Raw genomic sequence first — 24,824 nt, 5'->3', positions numbered from 1 at the left:
TCTCCCCCATCTCCCTCTCTCCTTTCTCCTCCATGCCACCTGAACCATGCAACGCCCAACTACCTGCAACCTGGCCTCAACCGCCGACAAATCTCCGCTAACATTTCTTCTACCACGGGCCTTTCAGCCGCGCCTATTCTCCCACTACGTTCTGGGCTAGATATCCCGACAATCCGGCATATAGGCTGTTGTGGTGACACGCGCACACTCCCCTTTCGTCCAAGCCATGTGTGCTGCCTTTTCTTTTTCCACGTCACTCTCATCATCCGGGCCTCGACCCAGCCTTTTGCACAGTTCAAGTCATCATCGCTGTCGAAGAGCATCTTTGTGCTGGTTCCAAAAGTTCCTACAACCTGAGGAGAATGTCAGCCCATATGTGTACCAAGGTTCGGCAGTTGATGAAACACGCACCTCGATGCATGTTGGTTTGGTCAATCCACCACTCACCAAAGCTGTCATCAGTAGCCAGGTCCGATGCAGTCACTCTCTCCTCTCTTTTGAGCCCACACAACATACACGGCTGCCGTGCAGGGATACCACCTTCTGCCTGCTTCAGCGTCTTGACCGGCATGGTTTCTTGCAGATCTGGGCCGCGGTCCAGAGTGCCAGCTTTGATTTGATTGACACCAGAAACAACATGTCGCAATCTCCCAACTTGCTCTTTCCAGGTTCTCACTACATCCGACACTTCTCTCTCTTCCTTCATGTTTTCCCCCTTGTCGATGCCCGTCAGTTTCATGCCTGAAGTCGCCCGCGATGACGCTGGCCCGATTCGCATGCCTTGAGACAGGTGTTGGTCTCGTTTCCACCGCAATTTTCGACCTGCAATAATGTGCGCTGCTACGTTTGCCAACATTAGGTAACCTTGAAGGTAAGCAATCGTCCCTGGCTCGGCCAGTAATTTGTTCCTCATAGGTAGAGGCTGTGCTGCCATAGGTTTGAAAAGTTTCTCTTGCGCTTCGGCGAACAGCGAAGGAAAGAGTGACAACAAGACTCCAGGCGGTGGCACATTGGTAGGAGGCAGCTCGCCAGGTTGCGGGTCAGATGTTTTTGGGGAGAGTATTGGCGGTGGTGTAGCGCTTGAGCCAGGTTTGGGGGCCGTATTGATAGATTTAGATTTGCTGGGTGCTTTCTGTGCTGCCTGTGTTGGAATAGATGCCTCCCAGTCGTCGAATTCATCCCACCCTTGATCGTCTTTTTGTTGTGAAATCGGTTCGGACTTTGGCACAAACTGCTTTGCCTTGGGTACAGTTCCAAAACTGCTCTTGATACTTGTCTTTGCAGATACCTGGCTTTTTGGTAACGGTTTCTCACTGCCTACGTCTTGCTGGCTACTACTTGGAGGCTGCGGTTGTGATACGCTCATATCTCCAAGCAGATCTGCAAGTGCTGAGGACGATGTGGCCAGTGCTCCTATATTTTTCGCTGTCTCTTCTTCGCCCTCAAAATCACCAAAGTCGTCTTCGTCGTCAAATTCATCTTCTGCGTCGAATAGTACGCTCGGATCTGCAGATTTCTTGGCTTTTACAATGGGTGCTTGTTGCCATGTCTGACCTGGCGGTTGCGAAGCTGGCTGTGATGAAAACGAAAAAGGGTCCTGGGTGCTCGAGGTGATATTCCATAGACTTGGCTGGGGCTGTGAGGCTTGGGGTGGCGCAAATGCGAATGGATCTTGTGATTTGAGGGGAGCTGGCTCGAAGGAAGAACCACCTTCAAAGTCGCCCCAGTCATCATTGTCACCAGTATCGTTTCCTTGGGCCGAAGAAGAAACAAGACCCTGGAGATGGTTTGTCGATGGTGGCTGCTGCGATGAGCCGCCTGAGGCCGGGATGTTGGCCAGGCCATTGAAGAACCCAAAGTCCGATGTCGCAGGTGGGCCGGGCTTCGCAGGTGCCACTGACTGTTGCTGCTGGTTGGGAGGTGGGTCGGCCCCAAACTCCGCAAAAAGGTCCGCCGACATTGTTAATTCAAGAGCGCGGAAGGCGTGGTGTGGGAAGGCGAGACTGGTGTTTGGTCAGGAAGTAGTACTAGCCCAGCAGCCTAGCTGAAATAGTGGGCCGACAATTGAACCTATCCAATCCCATTCCATCGCCCTTGACTATCTTCACATGGCATAGTGTACATGCAAGCTTTTACATTGCCCGTTAAAGCAGTCCACGAAATGAGACTTCGATAATTGTATCGCTTGAACTGTAGAGTCTTGTGTCGAGTCAATATGGCTCAAAGCTATGGCCATCTGGCTGTCCGCTTCCAAGCTGTCCGTTTTCTAGCTGTCCATGTCCTATGTCCGTTTGCCAGCTGTCCGCGTCCTACCTGTCTATTTACTACCTGTCCGCTCTCTAGCTGTCCGTTCTCTAGCTGTCCGTTCTCTAGCTGTCCGTTTACTGTACCCGTGTATCAGTGCCTAACGGTTACACGGTCGCTACAATGTCCGCTTTTCTAGAATTTGCCCAAACAAATAAATGAATGAACATCCAGTTGTAGAATACACAAGATCACTACAGTAGCTAGCTCATAGCTCCATTCGTACAGCATTGGCACAAGGTGTCCGTCCACCAGTTGTCACACTTGGAGGCATCCGTTTTGTCGGGCCTGGGAGACAAGTACATACGTACTCTTATCAGACTAAACTTTACAGTACTTCAACAAAGTCATCCATCCTTTATATCTAAGAGTAGAGGCGCCTGCGTCATTAAGATGTGGTCCGGTAGATAGTGCAGCTTAAACTTTGAGGAGTGCATCATGTCCACATCGTCCCCATCGTCCTCGTCCTTAGGTGCACATCGTCCTCGTCCTCATGTCCTCATGTCCTCATGTCCCCACCCACAATTGCAGAGTACCAGAAGCATACAACTCTCAACATTATATTTGTTCAAATACGAAACACCGAACAACAACTACATAGGCTCCAGATCTGTTTAATCTACATAGCCCATCATCTCCATAGGTCCCTAGGCGTACATCATAAGCGTCACGTGGCATGAGGGGAAACACCAGGATTGGACATGGGCTGGAAGTTCACATGCCATTAGTAACACCACGCCCATTCACGAATATCACAATAAAGCTCCATCTTTGTTCATTGCCCACCCATGTTTTCATTCAGATCATTATGGAAACTATGGAAGGGAGACGCCAGGACCCCAGACCGTTATGCATGACACATTTAAAAAGTCATCACAGCTTTTCCGAAGCAACCACATCCCCAGAAGCAGGTATCTAGAGACGAAAGAAGAGAAACAAGCAACCCAAAAACCGAGCGCTTATTTCTTGGAAGCCTTGACGGCGGCCTTGGTGACCTTGCCGGCCTTGTCAACCTTGACGACGGACTTGATGACACCGACGGCAACGGTCTGACGCATGTCACGGACGGCGAAACGACCAAGAGGAGGGTAGTCAGTGAAAGCCTCAACGCACATGGGCTTGGAGGGAACCATCTTGACGATGGCGGCGTCACCAGACTTGATGAACTTGGGGGAGTTCTCAACAGACTTTCCGGTACGGCGGTCAATCTTCTCGAGGAGCTCAGAGAACTTGCAGGCAATGTGGGCAGTGTGGCAGTCGAGGACTGGTGCGTAACCGGCACCGACCTGACCGGGGTGGTTGAGGACGATGACCTGGGCGTTGAAGGACTCGGAAGCCTTGGGGGGGTCGTTCTTGGAGTCACCAGCAACGTTACCACGACGGATCTCCTTGACGGAGACGTTCTTGACGTTGAAACCGACGTTGTCACCGGGGACACCCTCGGTCAGCTGCTCGTGGTGCATCTCGACGGACTTGACCTCAGTGGTGACACCAGCGGGAGCGAAGGTGACGACCATACCGGCCTTGATGATACCGGTCTCAACACGACCGACGGGAACCGTGCCAATACCACCGATCTTGTACACATCCTGGAGGGGAAGACGGAGGGGCTTGTCGGTAGGACGGCTGGGAGGGTCGATAGCATCGATGGCCTCGAGGAGGGTCTTACCAGTGGACTTAGACTTGGTCTCCTTCTCCCAACCCTTGTACCAGGGGCAGTTGCTGGAGGCCTCAATCATGTTGTCACCGTTGAAACCGGAGATGGGCACGAAGGGAACGTGCTTGGGGTTGTAGCCGACCTTCTTGATGAAGTTGGAGGTCTCCTTGATGATCTCCTGGTAACGGTCCTCAGACCACTTGGTGGTGTCCATCTTGTTGATGGCAACGATGAGCTGCTTGACACCAAGGGTGTAGGCGAGAAGGGCGTGCTCACGAGTCTGGCCATCCTTGGAGATACCAGCCTCGAACTCACCAGTACCGGCAGCGATAATGAGGATAGCGCAGTCAGCCTGGGAGGTACCAGTGATCATGTTCTTGATGAAGTCACGGTGACCGGGGGCGTCAACTGAGTAAATTGTCAGTTGCCATCCTAGAGAGTTGACTGCAGAGCAAATGTGTCCACATACTGACTGTTACATAGTACTTGGGAGTTTCGAACTTCCACAGAGCAATGTCGATGGTGATACCACGTTCACGCTCGGCCTTGAGCTTGTCAAGAACCCATGCGTACTTGAAGGAACCCTTTCCGAGTTCGGCGGCTTCCTATGAGGCTTGTCAGCATCGTGCAATCAAAAAATAGAGACTATCAAGCTTAGAGACTAAATGCCCAAGCGTGACCTTGATGTCGTGGAAGTTGGTGGGGAACTGTATGTGCGTCATGGTGTTGCGGCTCGCGAAGGCCGCATCCAGACTAGCGCTAGCGCGTAAAAGTTCGCACAACCCCACCACCCAAAAAATGCCCCTCATTGCGATAAGCCCGAAAATGGCCGCGCGCTCAAAAGTTGCAACGGGCAGTGGCGGGACTGCAGGTGAAAGAAAATTTATGGCATACCTTCTCGAACTTCTCAATGGTACGCTTGTCAATACCACCGCACTTGTAGATCAAGTCTGTATCCCATTGTGAGCGTGTTGACCCCGCAGTGTTTCGGAGAGGGCAGGCTTACGTCCGGTGGTGGTCGACTTTCCGGAGTCGACGTGGCCGATGACGACGACGTTGATGTGAATCTTTTCCTTACTGCATTGCTTGTTAGTTGTCTGGTTGGGACAAGGGCGAGTGGCAGGCTCGAGCTGCAACTGTGGGCACAATCGAGGGGCCTGGGAGGCTCAAGGTGGGGGTGAAGGAGGGGGACAAGAACTTACCCCATGTTGGCGGTAGTATGTTGTTTTGGATGAAGTGAGGAAAAGCTGTTGAATACTCAGATTTACAGCGCGCGGTGTAAGGTATGAGTTGGACGAAGAGAAGAATTGGACGATGGAGGGGTCAAGTGTTGCTAATATAGCTGGAAAGCCTGGTGGGTCCGTGCTAGTTTTCGGCGCTAGCCCCCGGTTGGGCTACGAAAACTCCTTCACTGGCAACGAAATCTGTAGGCAGAGAGGCAAAACAGCCCCGCCTGATTGGCCCTGGCCACTGTCGAGCCCTTCAAGTACTGCTGACCGCCCACTATGGGCTTGCCACAGCCGCAGTTGCCTCACGCGAGCCTGTGAGTGCATCGTCACTGCCCATCCCTTAGCCCTTTTATGGGATGACTTCATTCTGGCAGCCATCCTGGACACAGTGAGATTGCTTGGACACATTTACAGTCTACACAGTTCTGTATTCTTCCCTCTCTCGCCTTTACAGACGAAAAATTGCACGCCAAAAACGACCACTGACGCCAGCCTCGGGCGCGCAGTGAGGCAGCTTGGGTTTCACTTTTGCCGCACTGCAAAACTTTTGGCGGGGTACTTGAGATTGCCATCATACTGTGTACCCAGCCCCACCACTAGCCGAGTTTGATGTGGCTTTGGCGGCAATTCTGCCCACCCTTATGCACACCACCGTGTTCATACCTGCTTTTCTTCCACTAGTCACTCTCTGCATTGCTTTTGCCCTTTCTTTGCCATTGGACCTCAACCTGCCAGAACAATGGGCCTCCGCTGGGCCCCCAAGCCTCGTCATAGACCCTCGTTATCTAGTATCTACGTATGTACCTAGGCATATCCAAACCTCTGGGCCCCGCCTTCATGGCCTTCGCCGCCCTCGACCGACCATGGACCGCACTGAAACTCGAGTCTGTTACTGATAATTGACTCAATGCTTCTTTCTCTTTCCAGACTTCTCGGCACACCGCTTGTATACACGTGCTAGAAGAATTTAACAAAGAATCAACTGCCGTCACATAGTGTCCCAAGTCCCCTTAGCTCTCCTGGGGCTTCCTACTGGCACATGCTGCACGCCCAAATTCTCCACGGTTGCAAATCCACGTGCTCAGCCTGCCCTTACATGTGTACTCTCTGTGTGGGTCACCAAAAACGAGAGCCTGACCGTAAAGATTTTCGAAACTACTCTTGCAGATCCAAATCTCCAACCCGCCGTCAATGATGCGACCGGCTTCTTATCGTTCGCTACACCAGAACCTCGTACTTTATCAACCCTTTGTAGTTCTCGCTCACAAGTACTCGTCATGTGGCAGATTCTAGATTCAGCATGCGACCCTCATTGATCAGGTCTTGAGCTTTTCGAAATCATCGTTGAAACAATGATGGCTCAATTTCGATCTTGCCCCGATTCCGTCTGCACTGGCTGCCTCCCCCGAAGCCTGACCATCCATCGATACGACAGACGCATGTTAGGATGAAGCTCGTAGCCTCTGCCCAATGGGCAATCTCCCCATGTCCAGTCCTGGTGTTTCCCCTCGCGCCACATGACGCCTATGATGTATGTACGCCTAGGGACTGATGGTGAGAATGTGCTACGTATATCAAACAGATATGATGCCTGGATGATCATTGTCCATTTACTGGCTGTCCATCTAGCTGTCCGCCTAGCTGTCCGCCTAGCTGTCCGTTGTCTTGCATTTAAAGAGATAAAACATTAAAAGCTGGACTTATGCTTCTAGTACTCCATAATTGTGGGTGAGGACAATATGGACATGAGGACGATGTGTACATGATGAGGACAATGTAGATATGAGGTACTGCTTAAAGGTTAATCTCCAATCACAAATACATCATTTAAACGTGTGTATCGCTTCAACAGCTAGTGCACAGGGTATTTGATGGTATCTATCTAGTAGCCAATCTAGGCACATACGCCATTCAACAGTGCATGTATTCCTGTGCCATTGTACTCAGAAGCTCAGTTATCCCAAACATCATTCAACAACCACAACTGGCCCGCCCACTGCTCCTTGACAGTCGGCCAAATGAGCTCAGGCGGCAGAACGAACCCGCCTCCTGCCGCGTCCTGGGGGCTCAGCTCCATAGTCCACGAGTGCTCAGCACCATGCACAGCGTAGTGGTGGTCTCGAGAGTTGCCCGTGGAGAAGTACAGAATCTGGCAGCCGGGTCCAAACTCATATATGACGTTTCGCGCGCTGCCTGCCTGAATAGCTTTGGCGGTACCGCCCGCTACCTCGAGCATGCGGGGAAGCGTTTCGGGGAGCGGGTCGCATGAGAAACCCCAGGGAGTAAGGATAAGCTGGCCGTACGAGTGGAAGTCGATGAACGACCGGATCCCGGCGCCCGTGCTGGAAAGCTTAGCAGAGAGTCCATCCAAGGCTTGGTTCTCGGGTGTGTCGCCTGCGGCTTCGCCACGGTACGTCTGTCCGCACGGATCGGGCGTTGAACCACCGTCTGGAGGCGTGGCGTCCCACTCGAACTTCCAGTTGCGGTTGCCGTCGGTGCCGAGACAGGTCGTGTTTAGTTCGAGGCGCGGCTGCCGGTTCTTGCGCCATAGTCGGTCATTAGTTTGTGTGTACAAGAAGCCGTCTGGGTTGTGAAAGGGGACGAGGTAGAAGTCGTAGTGGTCCAGGAAACTAGTCACATTTGCATCGCCTTTTTGATACCCGTCAATAAGCTGGTAGGCTAGGTACTCGATCACTGAGAGCGTTAGCTAGTGTTCTTTTCTTCTCATGTGTGTTCTGCTTACCCATCGTGGAGATCCATTCTCTTGCGTGAACTGTGGCATGCCAAAGAATAATGGGCTTTTCTTCTTGAGTTTTATCTTCAGTGCTCTTGTCACCAAACAAATGGAATGCCCAAATTGTCCTGTTCTCGTAACTCTGGCCAATTGAAAACTTCTCAGAGTTATCAGGGAACGCCGCAACAAGGTCGTCCCAATACTGAAGGTGGTCGGAATAAGCATGGTAAGTGTCGAACCACGATAGATCTGGGAGCTGGCCCGCTGTATGCAAGTCACGCTTGTATACGGCTTCCTTGTCGGTAGAGCGAATGTACTTGCCCAGATCTGAGTTCACCAGGCGAGCGTTCAAACCCAGTGCACGAAAAGAGTCGATCTCCTCGGGTGGAATAGCAACTGACAGGGTGTTGCGGATTGGGTGGGTATGATAGTTGGAGAAGCGCCTGTTGATATCACGAGCTTCTTCGGTGGAAGATGGCGTAATGGAGTAGATTTGGTAGCCATCGTAGCTTGGGTTGGCACTACGAGACACAGAGCTAGCGTCGTGTGCGAAAGGAGACGCTGCTGCCAATTGAGCGGCCACCACCCACTTTGACAATCTCATTTTGAGGTTCGAAAAGTTGACAAGACGGCAGCAAGACACCACAACATCACATGCACTTCTTAAGTACGTCTTTGGACCCCTGCTTTGGCCTTATCTACACGTCGGGAAGCTCGGTACAATGATGGAATGTCCCCATGGAACTGTCATAGCTCGCACAACATTCCCGCGTTCACTTGCATCACTGGGATCATATTCAGTAGGTGGAGCGTCGTTCGCCCGCTAGCCAAGACGATGCCCAGGCTTTTGTATACTTATGTACCCCCAGCTTCCTGATCTAGACGCATCGCCAAGGAGCAAGGCAGGTCGGGTATGCAACTCCCCCTCAACCCCGGGTATATTGCTGATCCCGTCGAAAGCCGTTGAGAAGCCGCATCAAACCCTATTCAACAGCCTCGTGTTTGATTTCAAAGATGAATGGAAACTCGCGTCTTCTTTTTCTTGGGAGACAAACAATGTTCAGCACGATGCTCCTGAAGGCACGATATTGTTGTCTTGATGACGTCGCATTGAAAACCGCCTCTATGGTCTACGTAGACTTGCTTGTTTCACGCGTATGCGCACAGCAAGCAGAAGTAAAAGCTTATACAAAAGGCGCACACACGAAGAGGACTTGGAGTTATGAATAAGGTTTTGGTACACAAGTACCGTAAGCACGCTTGTACTGCTTGGCCAACTTGCCTATATGAGCACGTATCCCAGCCCTTCTCTTACCTTTCTGTAATACACATGCATTCCCATTGCCCCCATAGTGAAATATTTCTAGTATCCAAAACTTCATGACTGGCTTCCTACATACGTTTACTTCTACAAGACCAACCTGGTAGCAAAAAAAGTACAAGGCCGGAACTACACTTTTTTGATCAACCCCCGCTACTGCGTAATCGCACTCAATTTTGAAAGCAACGCAAGTAACAAGCAGAATCACCAAACAAGAAACCCAAATCGCATTGGACAACCCAAAATGTAAAGAAACCCCAGCTACCTCATCACGCAATGATAACCGGGAGACAATGAATCGTAAAACCCCACCCATTTAGGCATAGTGCCTACGAGTCATCGAATCTCAGTACTTAGAGAACAACATCCTACTCACAATATATACCCAAACGCAAAAATACCCATACTATCAACCATAAAGCCTGTCTGACCCTGGAAACACCACATCCCCCCCATCAACCCCACCAACCACAACCATGCCTGCAATGCTCGACGACCCCACAACCCCCCCAATCCAGCGCACAACCCCAATCCCCTCCTTCACCCCCACCCCCGTCACCCTTCGCGACGGCACCACCCGTGCCACCATCCTCCCCTTCACCTCGCCCTCGCAGGTCCCCCCCTCCCTCATCTCCTTTCTCTGCACGCAACTCGCCCTTGAAATCGCCGCTGGGGACACCTACCCGATGCTCGACCCTTTACCTCTTGAGGCCTTCGGACCCTACTGGTTCAGCACCTTCGCCGCCATCATGGTGCTTGGGGAGGGCTTGAGTGTGGAGGGCTTGGGGGAGGAGAAATGGGAGGAGAAGTGCTTAGGGAGTTTTTATGTGAAGCCGAATTATCCGGGGAGGAGTAGTCATGTTTGTAATGGGGGGTTTTTGGTGAATGGAAAGAAGAGAAATTTAGGGGTGGGGAAGGCGCTGGGCAAGGCGTATTTGGAGTGGGCGCCTAGACTGGTGAGTTTTTATCGCGGTTGATGAAGATGGATCTTTTGAGCTGATGGAGAACAGGGATTCACGTATTCGGTGTTTAATCTAGTGTACGAGACGAATGTTGCATCATGTAAGATTTGGGATTCGTTGGGGTTTGAGAGGATTGGGCGGGTGAAGAAGTGTGGGGTTTTGAAGAGTTTTCCGGGGAGGAAGGTGGATGCGATTGTTTACGGGTATGATTTTGAGGAGAAAGAAGAGAAGGAGGTAGTGTGAAAGTGTGGGGTATGTTGGATTTGGTATCTAAAACAGAAGAGAAAAATCGACTATCTACGACTTAAGAGGACCATTTCAATTCCTCCAGCTTCTCAACGCCATACGGTACGCTCGGGGTACTCCAAGCCGCACCTTCAGCACCCTTAATTTGAGGTACCGGCTTCAAAATGCTCAACCTCTTGCTGTCAAACGCGCTGTTCTCGAAACTCTGGTACCATCCACAGTTCTCCTCCAGGTACTGTCCAATAACCTTCTTCCAACCCTTGTAAACCGTTACAAGCAAGTCAAGCACATGATGGCTTCCGTGCATATCGCCCCACTGGAACCTCTCCTGACACTCCTTAACTGTCTCAAGCGGATACAGTCCAACATCCTCACGCAGCGCATACGCATTTACGCCAACAAGCGAAGAGTGAACCTGATAGCTTCCTCCCTTAACCGCGCGGTCACGCAGAGCCTGCATCGCACCTACAGCTCCAAGAACTCCAGTCGACATATCTGAGATAGGCAGACAAGGCAGCACAGCCTCATTCTTCGGAAGCTGCTGTGTAGTTTCCAGCGACTTACCGGTTACGTACGCAGAGCCAGCCGCAGCATCAGCAATTTGCTGCCAACCAGGTCGCTCCTTGTAGTATCCGTCTGGCCCGTAGCAGTTCTCAGATACGTACACGATGCCCTTGCCTCTCTTACCGGCCATCTCGAGCATGTCGTCGAGACCTAGACCGTATTTTGCCATCTTGCCCATGCGGAAGCCTTGGATGAAGACATCGGCGTCTGCGAGGAGAGATTGCAGATATGTCCTGTCGGATTCTTTGCGTAGGTCTACGGTCGAAGTGCGCTTTCCGGCGTTGAGAGTGAGTTGCATGATGTTGATGTCGGGGAGATGGGGTGGGTTGAGGCGGATGACGTCCGCACCGAATGCTGCGAGGATGGTACCAACTTCTGGACCAGCGATGACGCGGGTGAGTTCGACGATTTTTACGCCGGCGAGAGGCCTGCGGTCTTGTGGGTTCAGAGGTGGGAAGCTGATGGGCGGGGTGGGGATAGCTTGGTTCTGTTGCTTGACGTTGACGAGTGGGTGTGCGGCTAGTGACTTGCCCATCGTCGACTCGTTCCATTGCTGAGGTGTGAAGCAGATGGAGCCACAGAGGCCGTTCATCAAGTTCTTAAGTTCGAGCTCCGCAGGGCTGAATTTCTTGGTATGTTCTGCAATGAGCGCTGCAGCTTCTTCGTTGGACGAGACTGGAGTGCTGGGGTCGATGCCAATCATCTTGAGGGTTGGAGGAGCATTCATACTTCCATGAAGGGAGTACCATGTCTCGGGATCTTTGGTAGGATATAGGGCGGTTGCACGGTACTTGAGTGGTGTGTCCGTCCAGCCCTGCTCCCAGTCCGCAAGCAACTTACCGAGCTTTTTCTGTGCTGACATGCTCAAAACGTCTTCTCCGTTGAGAAACGCCGTGGCAATGCAACCGAACCACATTGCAGCGTGGGTGGTGTTCACAGTGATCTCACGCTTGTCGTCTTTGGCACCTCTTATTGCGAGTATCTCATCTCCGAGGACACCACACATAGCATGCAGGGCTGCGGCAACGGATGTTGCCTTGATGGGTCCTGGGATGACAGGGTACTCCTCGCCGGTGAACTTGACTTTTGAGAGAATGCTTTCATCTTGGGTGAAGCCAGGTGTTTGTGATACGAGCTGACGGAAGATGCGTGCGGTATCTTGCGGGACGGGAACAAAGGTCTTGTCTGTGTAGGTTCCGGGGCCATAAACATCTGGGATACGATCTGAAGTGACCATGATGGGTGGGTGAATGTGATTAACAGTAGAGCAGATCAGCGTATAATAGATAAATGAAACTGCGTGATGAAATGGTTTGATGGGGTTGTGGAAGATAATGAGTAAATGCTATTCTACTTGCGCAATATCTCTCTCTTATATCGTCTATCTTGAATTTCTCTGACCAGGTTCTTCGACAACAAGCTCCTTCAGTGTCTACGGATATGTGCCTCCGATCCAGTAAAGAAGGAGATAGTTCGGACATACTTCATCATTCCTTCCCTCATCCTCGTACGAATACTATCATCCGTGCAGGGCTATGAGGTGTGCCGCGCTATTCCACATTTGCTATGTAGTAAGTTGGCCGAGATCTCCCGTGTGCCACTTTTCCTTGCACAGGCACGACCTCTGCGAGCTTGCATCATATCTTTGAAAGTTGCTGAAAGATATTTTTCAGATATGATGCAGGAACGGGGTCCATAGATATCGGTCCGGTCCGGTCAATTGGCGATCACATCGGCGGTCTGACATCATTCGGTGATCAATCGGTGTTATAGTCTCTCGTGCGAACACCTCTTGACAGGCACGACGTGTTGCAATGGGATGCTTGCAAGTAGTAGAAATTTATATGTCTAAGACGGGAACATATTGCTCTTCTCAGAGCGTTTTCAAGTAATCCATTATCATATTTCCCATTCAGAATGCCACACTCAACAACCTCAGTGCCAATCCAGCACATCACTGTCATCGGCAGTGGCTCAATCGGAGCATCATGGGCTGCTCTCTTCCTCGCACAGGGCCTCAAAGTGACTGCTTTTGATATCAACCCAGCCGCTGAAGCAACGCTGCGAAAGCTCGTCAAAAACGCACTCCCTGTGTTGAAATCTTTGGACTTACTCAAGAACTCTAATACATCTCCCGAGGACATCACTTTTACGACCGATCTTGCTACAGCCCTCAAAAATGCCGACTTTGTGCAAGAAAACGGACCGGAACGCCTCGATCTCAAGCAGCAACTTTTCAACAACATGGCCGCCCTCGTGCGCCCCGATACCATCATCGCCACCTCATCAAGCGGCCTGACTTGCACATCCATCCAGTCCGGTATGGGTGCGGATACACACCCAGATCGCATTGTAATCGGACATCCCTTTAACCCGCCACATTTGATCCCGCTCGTAGAAGTCGTTGGCGGCGAGCAGACCGCGCCACAGACGATTGAGCGCACAATGGCGTTCTACACAGCTATTGGCAAGAAAGCCGTGCATGTCAAGAAGGAAGTGGTTGGACACATCGCAAACCGACTACAAGCAGCATTGATGCGCGAGATGCTGCATATGGTGCAAAATGACATCTGCAGCATCTCGGATATTGACGATGCCATGGCGTACGGGCCAGGACTGCGTTGGGGTATTATGGGTCCTAATGCGCTATTTCATCTTGCGGGCGGCGAGCAGGGTGCGCAGCACATGGCGAATCATCTCTTGGGACCGCTGACTACGTGGTGGGCACAAAAGGATCCTGTACTAGATGATGATCTGAGAAAGAAGTGGGTTGAGGGCACGACGGAAGCAGTTGCTGAGAGAAAATTTGATGATCTGGTCACACAGCGGGATTCAGAGTTGGTTAGGCTGCTGAATTTGAGGAAGGAGTGGGATGGTTATGCGGAAGAGAGGAGGAACTAGTAGAGTGTAATACTAGAGAAGATAAATTGATACCCTTTGAAATGTGCTTCACAATTTCTATCGTCTTGATTACAACAAAGTCAATATCTATAGTACATCGACTATCATCTACTCAGAATATTACAATGAATTCCGCATGTCAAAACCCTACTTTGAATTTACTTTTCCATCTACGATTATCTTTTGAAAATGATGACGTCATCCCACGTGGCGCTGCAGACCACCGGCTACGTAGTGGCGTTGGACCCTTCGGTCAAATTGTCTCTTTTTACATACTACACATACATCTTCTTCGCTTCCCTACATTATCTACAAAACTCAAACTGAATTTGACGTCACAGCGTGATGTTGACATGCCAGCTCCATTGAGATATTTTCCTTGAGAGATTGCAAGTTTACCGTAACGGCGCACGCACAAGTTCGGCCGAGCAAACTAGCACGCCCGACTTTGCAGACGTGCACGAAAAGTGGGATGGGCATGAAATACACGTATGGAGTCGGCGTATGGTGGATCCGAGTTTGGCCCGAATAGGTTTGTAGTGGTAACTGGAATGGTGCTGGTATGCATGTATATAGAAGGTTAAGGATCTGTGAAGTGGAAGACTTACACCTCACGAAAAGTTACCAACTCTGTATCTTCTTGAACAACTTCAAATTTCTTTTCATTGCACAAATCAGATCATATCAAATCATTAAATTGGGACATTCTACAGCGCACATTATGCCCTCAATCACTGAGCTATCCCAGAAAGCTCCTTCGAAACAACGCCTCTACATTCTTGACGCATCACTATCCTCGCACAACCACTCTGGCGGCCGCATTGTCTCCTGCAATACAGATGGCAGCGACTTACAGCCCGTTGTCTCGCCGCTCCCCACACTACCAGATGGAGTGACAATCGATCACAACAATGGCACTATGTGGTGGACAAATATGGGCACCGCGCTCTCCACCGACACAGGCAGTATAGAGACAGCCTCACTCGACGGCTCCAACCGCCGGATCATCGTTCCTACTGGCACAAAGGGCGTCTGGACGCCCAAGCAAATCACCCTCGCAAAGGAAAGTCGCACACTTTACTGGTGCGACCGAGAAGGCATGAAAGTCATGCGCATGCCACTGGCAACAGAAGAGCCTGAAGTACTCATATCAACAGGCGATCCACATATCGTAGCAGATACAGCAGACATGCGGAACTGGTGTGTCGGCATTGCTGTCGACGAACAGAGAGGATGGTTCTACTGGACGCAAAAGGGCGCATCTAAGGGAAATGCTGGTGCCATCTACCGCGCACGCATCGACAACACGGAGGTGCGCGAGAAGGTTTTCGAGAACCTACCTGAGCCGATCGACCTAGAGCTGGATGAGGAGAATGCCGTGTTGTACTGGACGGACCGTGGGGATCCGCCTAGGGGTAACACATTGAACAGAGCGTTTGTTGGAGGTGGTGAGGAGTCAATTGGTGGAATTAAAATCCTTGCGAGTCGATTTCATGAGACTATTGGGCTTGCATTAGACCTAGGGAAGGACGTTGTGTATCTAAGTGACCTTGCGGGCGGCGTGTATGCGGTTGATCTTCAGACACAAAAGAAGAAGGTATTGTTCCCCGAGCTAGGAGATTTGACTGGCATTGCGCTTGCATAGATATTTGTATTACATAATTCTAGCACGATATCGTTTCGTGCATTTGCTCAATTCATTGTCGTCAAGCTCGTATCTAGAGCTCGGCGATTTACTTAGATGTGTGAAGAGGATTTTGGACGTATGACATGATATGCGAGATGCACCAAAATTAATATCGATTAGTTTCTCCAACTGAGAGGCTTGGTGTACTAATATTTGCTCAAATGGCATCAGTCTCGCCATGGCACTCGGTTCGGCCGTCGCGGTGATCCCGGCAAAATAAGGCCAAAAAAATTTGGCAGCACACTAGAAGTCATGCAGATGTGAACGCAAAAAAACTGGTGATTTGACCTAACCAGGGGTCGAACCTGGAATCTCTTGATATCGAACTGAATCGTAGTCAAGCGCCTTGCCATTGGGCCATTAGGCCAGTTGTTCTGATGATGGAGGTTTTTGAGATATTACCATATTTATAGACTTTTTGAAAATTTGCGCCGCAGCGCTGAACCGGCGGGGTATACACTCAACGTCATCCGCCCCACTATACCCTTCCTCTCTAATTCGACCACACACGCATCGTTTCAGCACCCACTGCCTCAAATCATGGCTTGCTTACGATTAGGCAGAAGCCTGATTCCGTGCTTGCTCTCCATAGGCACTGCCGTAACTTGAACACTGTTCCTTCACATTTGCCTTTCCCGGTTCCTACGCTCCTTGTATCCCATAGCAATCGCACAAACTTCTATATCACGATCGCCAGAACCATGTCACGAAGAAACAGTGCCATGTATACTCCTCATCCGCTGACCGCGCAATTCGATAGCGCAAAGTTCATGGTTGGCGGGGGAGTAGCTATCTTCCATCTTGCAACTGGGCGCGTGGTACTATGCAGCTACGAGCAACACGGGCACACAGTATATTTCCTGCCTAAAGGACGGCGAGATGCAGGCGAAGAAAGTGGCACAGGCGCAGAGCGAGAGGGGTATGAAGAGGTGGGTCCCAAAACGAGTCTGCAAGCATTTTCCCGAGAAAAAAAAAGTTTTATAGATGATTTTCGCAAGAGCTAATGCAATATACAAAGTCAGGGTATCGAAACCGGCTTCTCCCTCTACCAACACGGCATTGCCAACCGCAAGCTCATCCACGTGTCCACGCTCCGACGCATACTGCCGAGCCCGTTCTGTTACAGTTGATGCCGTTGCGAGAGTATCAGTATGTGGTTTATTGGTACATTTCGGAGACGCTGCCGCCGTCACTCGAGGGGGACCTCGAAACAGAACCAGGATCGCCGTATAAACCTCCACCGCGTTATCCGCAGAATCTCTCATTGAGGGAGAGAATTGCGATGGAGCCGCAGGGGTACGAGCCTAGACATCACGAGGGCACGGGCGTGGATAATATGGAGAGGCAGTTCAAGAGCGAGTTGTGCAGTGTAGAAGATGCAATAAAGAAGCTAGGCCAGGGCCACATGATGGGTGAGGCTATGGCGGATGTAGTTAGGAAAGGGTGGGAAGGAATCCAAAAAAGGTCCGAGATGGAAGACGCAGCCACGCAGCAAAGTCCCGAAGCAGTTTGAACCTTCCGAGTTTGTTGGTTTGGAGATTGCGCAGAGCAGGGTATCAGCATCATATCGCAACTTTCACGTGCCATCCAACCTCTAATTTTTTTTTCTGTACCGAGAGGCCTACGTCACTCGGATGTTGCTGTTGTAAACAACAACTCCCACGGTCTAGATCCCGGACTATCTGCCGGTAGCAACATGCTATGCATACTGTAGATTACCTACGCCTGTCTATACCTTAGCGAATCCTTCTATACATACCAGGTTCCAACAGGAACATCAATAGTCCCAACATTAACCTAGTAAGACCCTGTGGCGAATCAACCGAACCACTACTGTAGGACACCTAGAATCCTAATCGGGACAGCGAATATTACCTGCGCACGCGACTAAGAAGGAAGGCGACCACGTGGAAGAGCACAGTTGGGGTAAATTAGCCGGTGAGCGAGGCCGGTTATTGAACTACCATGCATATCGCAAGATCGCGAGTGGCATGATTGCAACTTGGAATGCAATGCAGATAACAAACACCTGATTGAATGTTGAGTTCTTTCCGGCGAACTGCAATACTGGCACCATGTAATGCCATGGAAATTTAACCACGGACTCCCTACCTGATGATGCTTGTCCTGTCTTAATGCGATGGGCAAGGTTCATACGTCCGTACGCAGTGGTTGCATCGTCTATACTGCATACCGCCATCCCTCTCCTCGAGATCGAGATGCAGAGAGAAATAAACAGTGCAGATGGATAAGCTTCGAAGCGTAACATCCGCGCGTGCATCTTCATGTTATACCGATCTGCACAAAAAACAGTAAGCAAGACGGAAGCAAAGAAGGGGGTGTCCGGATCGAACTCTCCTCCTCCTCCTTCTTTGTCACATCGCACTCTGACCGGCAAAGATATCATGGTACGCTACGCATGCCGTAACCAGACATCTCGTGCCCTTTCTCCAAGCCTCCCCAAGAACCCATTTGTTTCAAGTACAAGGACGCTCAGGGTTCGCCAAGTAAGTAGGACGTGTGCGTATGTTTGACATTGCCCAGGATACCGGAAGGCAAGGGTTGTCGTGATAACTCAGCCAGCGGTATGTAAACTTTATAGCTGTTTTTTCCCCGCTCCCGCCTACGCAAACACTGGGTGACCACGGGTGCAACTTTGGGTAAAAGCTGCGGTCGCTACGTATCAGAAGTATGTGTATAGATACACCTTTCTGTGGGTTTTGACGCGGAAAAGCGAAAACAAACATAGTGGTGGTACTGGGTATTCCGCCAATCTCCCCAAAGTATTACTTTTCTTGGACCGCGGACATGCCAATCCTCTGACCTACGTACGCGCCACGCCATCACCTACCCACTTCATCTCCACCTATCCCCCCGTCCATCCCCACCCACCCAAAAAACGCACACACACACACACACACACACACACACACACACACACACTCTCTCTCTCTCTCTCTCTCTCTCTCTTTATCCTACCAAACCACACGAAAAAAAACCCCACCCACAAGCACCATTACTTACCGCTCTCCAAACACACACAAGCACCCCATTTCCAATTACACCCCCCACCCCCACCCCACCTGAAACAACCGGCCCGTTACCTACCTCATCAAACAAAACCCTAATCGCAAGTGTGCGCGCCAAAAGAGAAAAAAAAACAATAACAATGATAATGATTACTGCCAAGCGAGAAAGCTAGAGAATGACACAGCGCTTATAAACACCGTCATCGTCCGTCCCCCCTGTGTGCCTGAGACAAAACCAGGGCGGCTACTGCTGCTCGCAGAAACGCATAGAAGAAAAAAACATAAATAAACGGCCGGCTCAGGGCGCCCGGGCGCCAAGCGGGCGGGGGTGGGCAATATGTACGCAAAGGTGACTTTTGAGTTCGGCAAGTTTTACCTCGTGATGTAACGTCGGGAGAAAAGAAAAAGAGCGGTATACGAATGTTTCAAAGGTGGCAGCAAGCACATGCCTTTTGCTTTGCCGTAGTTATTCTCTCTGTCTGTGATTCCGACAGGGAAAAAAAACTGACAACGTGGTGATACGCAAGTGTACCAGACGGATTGTTTTTTTTTTTCGCACTGATTGGCACGTTAGGCACGTTGCAGTAAGTAGCACACACATGCAGGCTTGCAGGCTTGTCAAATACCGGGCGGGGGCTCCACCTGCGTGCAGGAAGGGAAGAAGGTGCAGGCGAGGGGGGCTAGCTAAGCTGCGCAAGCTAGAAGATGTTTAGCGTGGCGATCGCTGCAGGGGTTGGGTCAAGAGGGAAGAAGGGGGGGACCGAGGTGGACATGGGTTGTTGGGCTTGGTTATACTCTAGAGATTTTGGTGTGAAATTGGTTATATTGATATGTACAGATAAAACCACCTTGGCTGGAAAAACGCCGGATTGGGGTATTTGCCGCGCCTGAAGAGAGGGGAAAGAAGAGGAATCGTATACAAATGTGGTGACGGGGATAACATTGAATAGCTAACCATTAGCCCGTTTTCTCGGGCACCCACCGAAAGGCCCGACCACATGTTGCTTGTTTTGTGTTTGTCTTCGTGCCTGGTCCACAGGATAAAAAAAGTCTTAAAAGGAGTGTGTGAGGGAAAATATGGAGCCATATCAGATGGGGGTATGATGTGGTTTGAAAAGAAAGGAAACTAATGTGTACAGCGAAGTAGATGTGCATGTGTATAATCCTCTGTGTTGCGCATCCGGACGTTGATTTCCCCTTCCAAAAAACATGAGACAAGATTTCAACGAACAAGTTATAGACGCTTCCAAAGAAAAAACATGGTATTGCCGAGTGGGGCAAGATCAGACATGACGTGACAGGTGTTTACCACGAGAAAGACTCCTCGCGGAAGTCGACGTTCCACTGGGTCTCGCGGTTGCGGACCGCGCGGCGGAGCTCATCAGCGAGGCCACCAGTACCGCATGTGGTGACACAGGCAGCACCGATGCCCTCTTGCATCTCCTGGTCGACCAAGGCCTGGACGTTGGGTCGACCAGGGAACATCTGAACACTTGAAGAGGGTGAGTGGATCTCCTTGGTGCTGCGGGGGCGGGTGACGAAGAGCAGAATCTTGAGGATCTCGCGACGACGTGGCATGGAAAGGATCTGTGTCATCCATGTACGGATCCACTCCAAGTGCTCAGGCGACTGGATGATCCATACAAGTGTGAGGCGACGAGTAGCAACAGTGCCGTTTGCATAACCAGCAACGATATCGCGCACGTGGGGGACTTGGTGCGTGATACCAATACCAGCAGCCCAAAGCATCACAGTGCCATAGGAGCTAAGGTCCTCACCACCTATTAAGGTAACCGTTAGCGTAGTTCGGCGGTATTGGTTTAATATGCGTAAATTGCAAAGACTTTGCAGAAACAGGATTCTAGACTCACCATAAGGACCCTCGACATATGCCGAGCAGGAGAATCTGCCGGCAGCAGAGAGATCGGCCTTTTTGAACAACTTGTCGGTAAAGCCTGTGCGGCGGCGGATGATGAAGGACATGCTGGTCTTGTGGTGCTCGAGGATATCTTGGCGGTTCATAGGGAGGCCCTTCTCATCGCCAGAGGCAATGCTGAGGTCTTCCTCTTCCTCGCTCCACGCGATGGAGAAGGGGTGGTTGGTCCAGAGACCAACAGAGGGGATGTACAAGTAAGCGTGCTGGCCAGGGCGGAAGTTCCATGGGCGTGCCATGCGGACCGTAACACGGAGAGCATCTCCTGGAAGAACTTCAACGTCGCAGGCAGTGCCGCCGTTTCCAACGTTGCGCATGACAAGACGAACAAATCGCCAGGTACGCTCCATACCCCAGAGAGCGATAACTCCGTAGAGCATGCGCTGCTGCTCGCGATCCTTGAGGTGGACCCATACGGCGCCGAGCGAGAGCGCAGCACCGACGATGTGACCGTGCAGGAAAACCTCATAGAAGGAGTGGCGGATGGGTGAGGGCGACTGGATCAGAAGGAACACAAATGCGACAGTTCCCTGTGCGTGTTAGGGGATGATGGAAAAGAATCTCACGCAAGACTTACAATGAAACCGCTCATGATGAATTCACTCTTGGTGATTGAGGCTTGAACAGCGACCCAGCCCTCTGCATCTTCGTTAGTACGGGTTTCTTTACAACTGGCGTGATTTTGAACTCACTGCTGTGAACCTTGTTGGCCATCCAGCAGACGGTGTGGGCAATTGCCTCGAGGACAACGATTCGCCCAAACCAGCGGTGGACCAAGTTCATGGTATCGAAAGAGATGCCAGTGAGCTTGATGATGGGGTTGTTGCGACCAGCAAGCAGGAACAATGGGATCATGTTGATAACGGCCATGATACCAGAGCGGCTGAGGAGCTCGCCAGCACCTGAGGCAAAGCTGCTGTAGTCAATTTTCCACACACAGAAACCGATGTTGACCGCAAAGTAGCCGACGAGGAAAAAGGTCTGCAGGCGGCTGGGCAGTGTTCCAACACCAATGGCAGACGAGAGCTTGAACTCGCGATGGTGCCGGGTGCGGAAGAGGGGAGCATCGAGACAGTGTTTCTTGAAAGCGGCATAAGTGCGGTTGGGAATGGCGAAGTAGCGCTGGGTGTCGTTGTTCAGGCATGTGACGGTTCGGATGTAGCGCACAAAGTAGAGAATGACTTGGTAGACGAAGAAGACGACAACAATGATCCACCAGATGTATCCGAGGTAGTGCTGTACGTCAACGTTCTCGCGGCCAGCAGTGGGGTCTTCTTCTCCATGGCCAGCGCGCTTGGCGAGGCCACTGGCAACTTCCATCAGAGACATAGTTGGAAGGAGTGAGCAATTGTCGAGTGTAGGGCCAAGATGAGAGTCGGATCGGTCGCTGTGGCAGGCGGGGATGACGTTATGTAGAGAGTGTACTCTGTCTTGGCCAGCAAACGACAGATTGGTGGAGTGGAGCAAGGCCTGGAAGAAGCAGTTGATATGGCGTGCGTGGTGACCCAGCCTTAACAGATAGTACTTAGGCTTGGGATGACTGGGTAATGGTGTGCAGGATTCACGCGAGTTGGCGTAGCGTGGACAATGGCCGAATCGGTCGGGTTAATATGCAGCAGGCCAAGTGGGCAATTGAGCGGAATCCAGATGCCAGGGAGGGTAAGCTGCACTGATAGTCGACTGGGTATGGGTAAATCGCCAACCAGGGGATGAAGGAGAAAGAGCCGGCGGGGAAAGCAAGACCAAGCACCTGGGTTGGACGAAGAAAAGCAGAGCCAGGCGAACCACGGCAATAAAAGAGCGACTATTGGGGGGGTTGAACGAGCGAGTGAAGAGAGGGAAAGAAGAGAAGGCGTTGTGGGCGCGAGGGCCGCGTGGATAAAGGAAAGGGAGCGTGGTGGGTTTGATTATTGCTGGTAGCAGCCTCAGGATTGGAGGACAGGGCTGGGGCGGAGGGCAGGGATGGTGCCTGAAGGCGGCCGGCTAGGGCCCCCGGGTGCTGAAACGGAACGGAGTCGAGGACGCAGGACGAGTGAACGCCACGCCACAGACGAGCGATGGACAAGCTGCACGCTGACGACCCTGTTTCATCGGTTCCGAACTCTTCCTCTCTCTGTGCTCGTCCGTGTGCGCGTCATCGCGCCCTTCTCCATCCATCGTGATACACACGCCAACCGTCTGCCATGCCCGCTGTGCCTCTATCTGCTGTATCGCCCCAGGCACCCGTACGTACGCTGCCGACGCACAGCGCCTGGGCGAACAATGCCCCGGCCTGTCACTCTCCTATGCCAGCCTTGGCCCACCCAGGACCACCCTTCGTCATCCATCTATCCACGACTCCTCCGTCTCCGCCCCCGTCTCTTTGCGGTATAACGGCCGTCGTACAGCGGCCTACTTAGACACGCACTCCATCTACCCGTTCCCGCCTGTGCGACCAAGCCAGCGACCGCATCCTCCAAAATGTGCCGCCCGCAGCTGGGGCGCCACAATCCGCCGTGCCTCTTCCTTTCCCCCATACTATGCAGTACATCTAATTTGCCTTGAGCCTCAACATCAATCTGCAAACTTCCACTCACCCCTTTGTCACCACTAGCACCCGGTCGCTCAGTCGGCCGCCCGCATGTTTCCCTTGGATGCTTGCTGGGAAGATGCATGAATGTCACTGCACCGCCCCGGCCATGTCTATCCCGAAACACGTCGATTCCAATCGTGGCCGCTCCTCGTGTCCTGCATAAATCGCCGTGTCGGTTCTTCCGTCATGGGGAGAGACCCTCTGGTTGCTGTCAAAACCACAACCGCCGCTTGTTTAGTGTGTCGATTCAGATAAACGCCTTCGTGGATATGCCCTGTCCGGCCCCCGCACAAACCGCATTCTATTTGCGCGACTCGGATGCGCTTGCCTTATGCCATCGTCGCGCTCTCCGCCTTTTGCAAACCGAGTCGAGACTCGCAACGGAAATTTCCATGCTGCGCCCGAAGTGACTCCACTACCATCAGGTGTTGTCACGCCCTAAGTACCATCAATCCTATTCACGTGTGCGCACGGTCAGAAACACCTATACTGTGTAATTTACCGAAGATTCAGTCACGAAACGACTTCGTCTAGAAGGTGTCAGGCTTTGTCTACCTCAGCCTGCATGCCCATATACACATACATACTATACACATAGAGTACATACTTACATCGACGTAGTGGCGGGCTCCATTCGCATCCGCTAGCAGAGTGAACAAGAAGACGCCGGCTTGGGACTGGCAACTGCGATAAGACCATGGTTCGGAAAACCTCCTTCAATCGCGTCCTCAGTCTTGTGCACTCGATGGTGATGGAGCATCCTGACAGACGGTGTGGAAAGCGGGACATGCTCAAGGCACTTCCTGTCAGTCCTAGCCGCTCAGGTAGTACCGCACTCTAGGTTGAGACTGACTCACGACGTACTCGAAGATGACAATGTTAGCATAACACCAGGAATCCTGTGAAGCTACTAGATTGCCACTGTTTCACGCAAATGATGGCGTGCCCGCCTTGGCCCCACGCTCTCGAAACTTCCTCAACCGTTCCTCTTGGAGCACGTCGTTTCAGAGACGGGCGCCTCTCGCTTTTCTTCTCGGTTTCGATATGCAGCCACTCTCCACCGATCGGTCCACTGCATGGCTTGCAACATGCGACACAAACATGCGGGCGCTGACGTAGGCCCGGTGTTTGCAAAGTCCGTTGGTATCGACCTAGAATCGCGTGACTCGGAGCGGGCGCCTCCCTCCCGCCGCCCTTTCGTGTTAACGCTACCGTACTCGAGTACCGTTATCCACAGCTCGTGTCAACAAACACGTGCCCAGAAACGGTGCCGCTGGTGTCAATTCATGCCGCTCCCTATTCGGTGTCTAGACCGCGGCTTGCATTTGATCCACAATGCGCAATCTCCTTTTTTACCTTCCTTGTCGCTCTCTATCTCGCTTAGCAGCCAGTAGCAACGACTGACGCTATATGCACAAGACATTCCTTGACACCTGACTGCAGCATGTGTAGATCGATGGCTGCCTGCAAATCTCAGGTAAGCGCTGTATCGTTTAGCCAGAAGCAAATCAAGGCTTGAACTTTTCCAACGAGGCTTGTTCGGCGTCGACGTTACTCGGATTTTCAAATACGGACGTTGACCAATGCAACAAGCATGCACCTCAATTGAGTTCATCGTGTTCCGGAATGCTGTTTATAGTATTCGTACAAAGCAAGGACGTATCTGACGATGTGCCAAGTCGACG

The 24,824-nt window shown here is 51.6% G+C and overlaps 10 protein-coding genes and 1 non-coding gene across 11 annotated transcripts; 3 read left to right on the top strand and 8 right to left on the bottom strand.

Annotated features, from left to right (window-relative positions):
- Nucleotides 1-303: 303 nt before the first annotated feature.
- Nucleotides 304-1,960, bottom strand: COCSADRAFT_99037 (uncharacterized protein; the record flags this gene model as incomplete). Its single annotated transcript, XM_007705690.1, has 2 exons — nucleotides 304-353; nucleotides 412-1,960. 2 exons carry the CDS (start codon nucleotides 1,958-1,960, stop codon nucleotides 304-306), a joined length of 1,599 nt encoding a protein of 532 aa, XP_007703880.1.
- Nucleotides 1,961-3,263: 1,303 nt separating this feature from the next.
- On the bottom strand, nucleotides 3,264-5,168 carry COCSADRAFT_29782 (uncharacterized protein; the record flags this gene model as incomplete). The annotated part of the gene is made up of 5 exons (XM_007705376.1): nucleotides 3,264-4,369; nucleotides 4,431-4,566; nucleotides 4,856-4,911; nucleotides 4,968-5,038; nucleotides 5,164-5,168. 5 exons carry the CDS (start codon nucleotides 5,166-5,168, stop codon nucleotides 3,264-3,266), a joined length of 1,374 nt encoding a protein of 457 aa, XP_007703566.1.
- A 1,828-nt stretch (nucleotides 5,169-6,996) lies between these two features.
- Nucleotides 6,997-8,550, bottom strand: COCSADRAFT_125543 (uncharacterized protein). Its single transcript, XM_007705689.1, has 2 exons — nucleotides 7,934-8,550; nucleotides 6,997-7,884 (listed from the first exon to the last, which is right to left on the bottom strand). The coding sequence occupies exons 1-2, from the start codon at nucleotides 8,526-8,528 to the stop codon at nucleotides 7,142-7,144; spliced, it is 1,338 nt and encodes a 445-aa protein (XP_007703879.1). The 5' UTR covers nucleotides 8,529-8,550; the 3' UTR covers nucleotides 6,997-7,141.
- A 721-nt stretch (nucleotides 8,551-9,271) lies between these two features.
- Nucleotides 9,272-10,366, top strand: COCSADRAFT_244322 (uncharacterized protein). The gene has a single exon (XM_007705688.1). It carries the CDS (start codon nucleotides 9,722-9,724, stop codon nucleotides 10,220-10,222), a length of 501 nt encoding a protein of 166 aa, XP_007703878.1. The 5' UTR covers nucleotides 9,272-9,721; the 3' UTR covers nucleotides 10,223-10,366.
- Nucleotides 10,367-12,357, bottom strand: COCSADRAFT_244321 (uncharacterized protein). The gene has a single exon (XM_007705687.1). It carries the CDS (start codon nucleotides 12,252-12,254, stop codon nucleotides 10,512-10,514), a length of 1,743 nt encoding a protein of 580 aa, XP_007703877.1. The 5' UTR covers nucleotides 12,255-12,357; the 3' UTR covers nucleotides 10,367-10,511.
- Nucleotides 12,358-12,835: 478 nt separating this feature from the next.
- Nucleotides 12,836-15,563, top strand: COCSADRAFT_202813 (uncharacterized protein; the record flags this gene model as incomplete). Its single annotated transcript, XM_007705686.1, has 2 exons — nucleotides 12,836-13,884; nucleotides 14,597-15,563. Exons 1-2 carry the CDS (start codon nucleotides 12,935-12,937, stop codon nucleotides 15,561-15,563), a joined length of 1,917 nt encoding a protein of 638 aa, XP_007703876.1. The 5' UTR covers nucleotides 12,836-12,934.
- Nucleotides 15,564-15,889: 326 nt separating this feature from the next.
- COCSADRAFT_t76 lies at nucleotides 15,890-15,972 on the bottom strand. The gene has a single exon. It is a non-coding gene; the product is annotated as a tRNA-Arg (tRNA).
- A 138-nt stretch (nucleotides 15,973-16,110) lies between these two features.
- On the top strand, nucleotides 16,111-17,405 carry COCSADRAFT_40198 (uncharacterized protein). Its single transcript, XM_007705445.1, has 2 exons — nucleotides 16,111-16,534; nucleotides 16,624-17,405. The coding sequence occupies exons 1-2, from the start codon at nucleotides 16,307-16,309 to the stop codon at nucleotides 17,116-17,118; spliced, it is 723 nt and encodes a 240-aa protein (XP_007703635.1). The 5' UTR covers nucleotides 16,111-16,306; the 3' UTR covers nucleotides 17,119-17,405.
- An 11-nt stretch (nucleotides 17,406-17,416) lies between these two features.
- On the bottom strand, nucleotides 17,417-17,988 carry COCSADRAFT_244304 (uncharacterized protein). The gene has a single exon (XM_007705685.1). The coding sequence runs from the start codon at nucleotides 17,890-17,892 to the stop codon at nucleotides 17,566-17,568; it is 327 nt and encodes a 108-aa protein (XP_007703875.1). The 5' UTR covers nucleotides 17,893-17,988; the 3' UTR covers nucleotides 17,417-17,565.
- A 1,842-nt stretch (nucleotides 17,989-19,830) lies between these two features.
- On the bottom strand, nucleotides 19,831-22,034 carry COCSADRAFT_244293 (uncharacterized protein). The gene is made up of 4 exons (XM_007705684.1): nucleotides 21,260-22,034; nucleotides 21,145-21,206; nucleotides 20,506-21,097; nucleotides 19,831-20,415 (listed from the first exon to the last, which is right to left on the bottom strand). Exons 1-4 carry the CDS (start codon nucleotides 21,894-21,896, stop codon nucleotides 19,940-19,942), a joined length of 1,767 nt encoding a protein of 588 aa, XP_007703874.1. The 5' UTR covers nucleotides 21,897-22,034; the 3' UTR covers nucleotides 19,831-19,939.
- Nucleotides 22,035-23,614: 1,580 nt separating this feature from the next.
- On the bottom strand, nucleotides 23,615-24,072 carry COCSADRAFT_244270 (uncharacterized protein). Its single transcript, XM_007705683.1, has one exon. The coding sequence runs from the start codon at nucleotides 23,926-23,928 to the stop codon at nucleotides 23,680-23,682; it is 249 nt and encodes an 82-aa protein (XP_007703873.1). The 5' UTR covers nucleotides 23,929-24,072; the 3' UTR covers nucleotides 23,615-23,679.
- Nucleotides 24,073-24,824: the final 752 nt, after the last annotated feature.

This window comes from Bipolaris sorokiniana (assembly GCF_000338995.1).
Source record: "Bipolaris sorokiniana ND90Pr unplaced genomic scaffold COCSAscaffold_14, whole genome shotgun sequence".
NCBI lineage: Eukaryota > Fungi > Ascomycota > Dothideomycetes > Pleosporales > Pleosporaceae > Bipolaris > Bipolaris sorokiniana.
The sequence above is the reverse complement of the archived record's forward strand: the minus strand, read 5'-3'. Positions and strand labels throughout refer to the sequence as shown.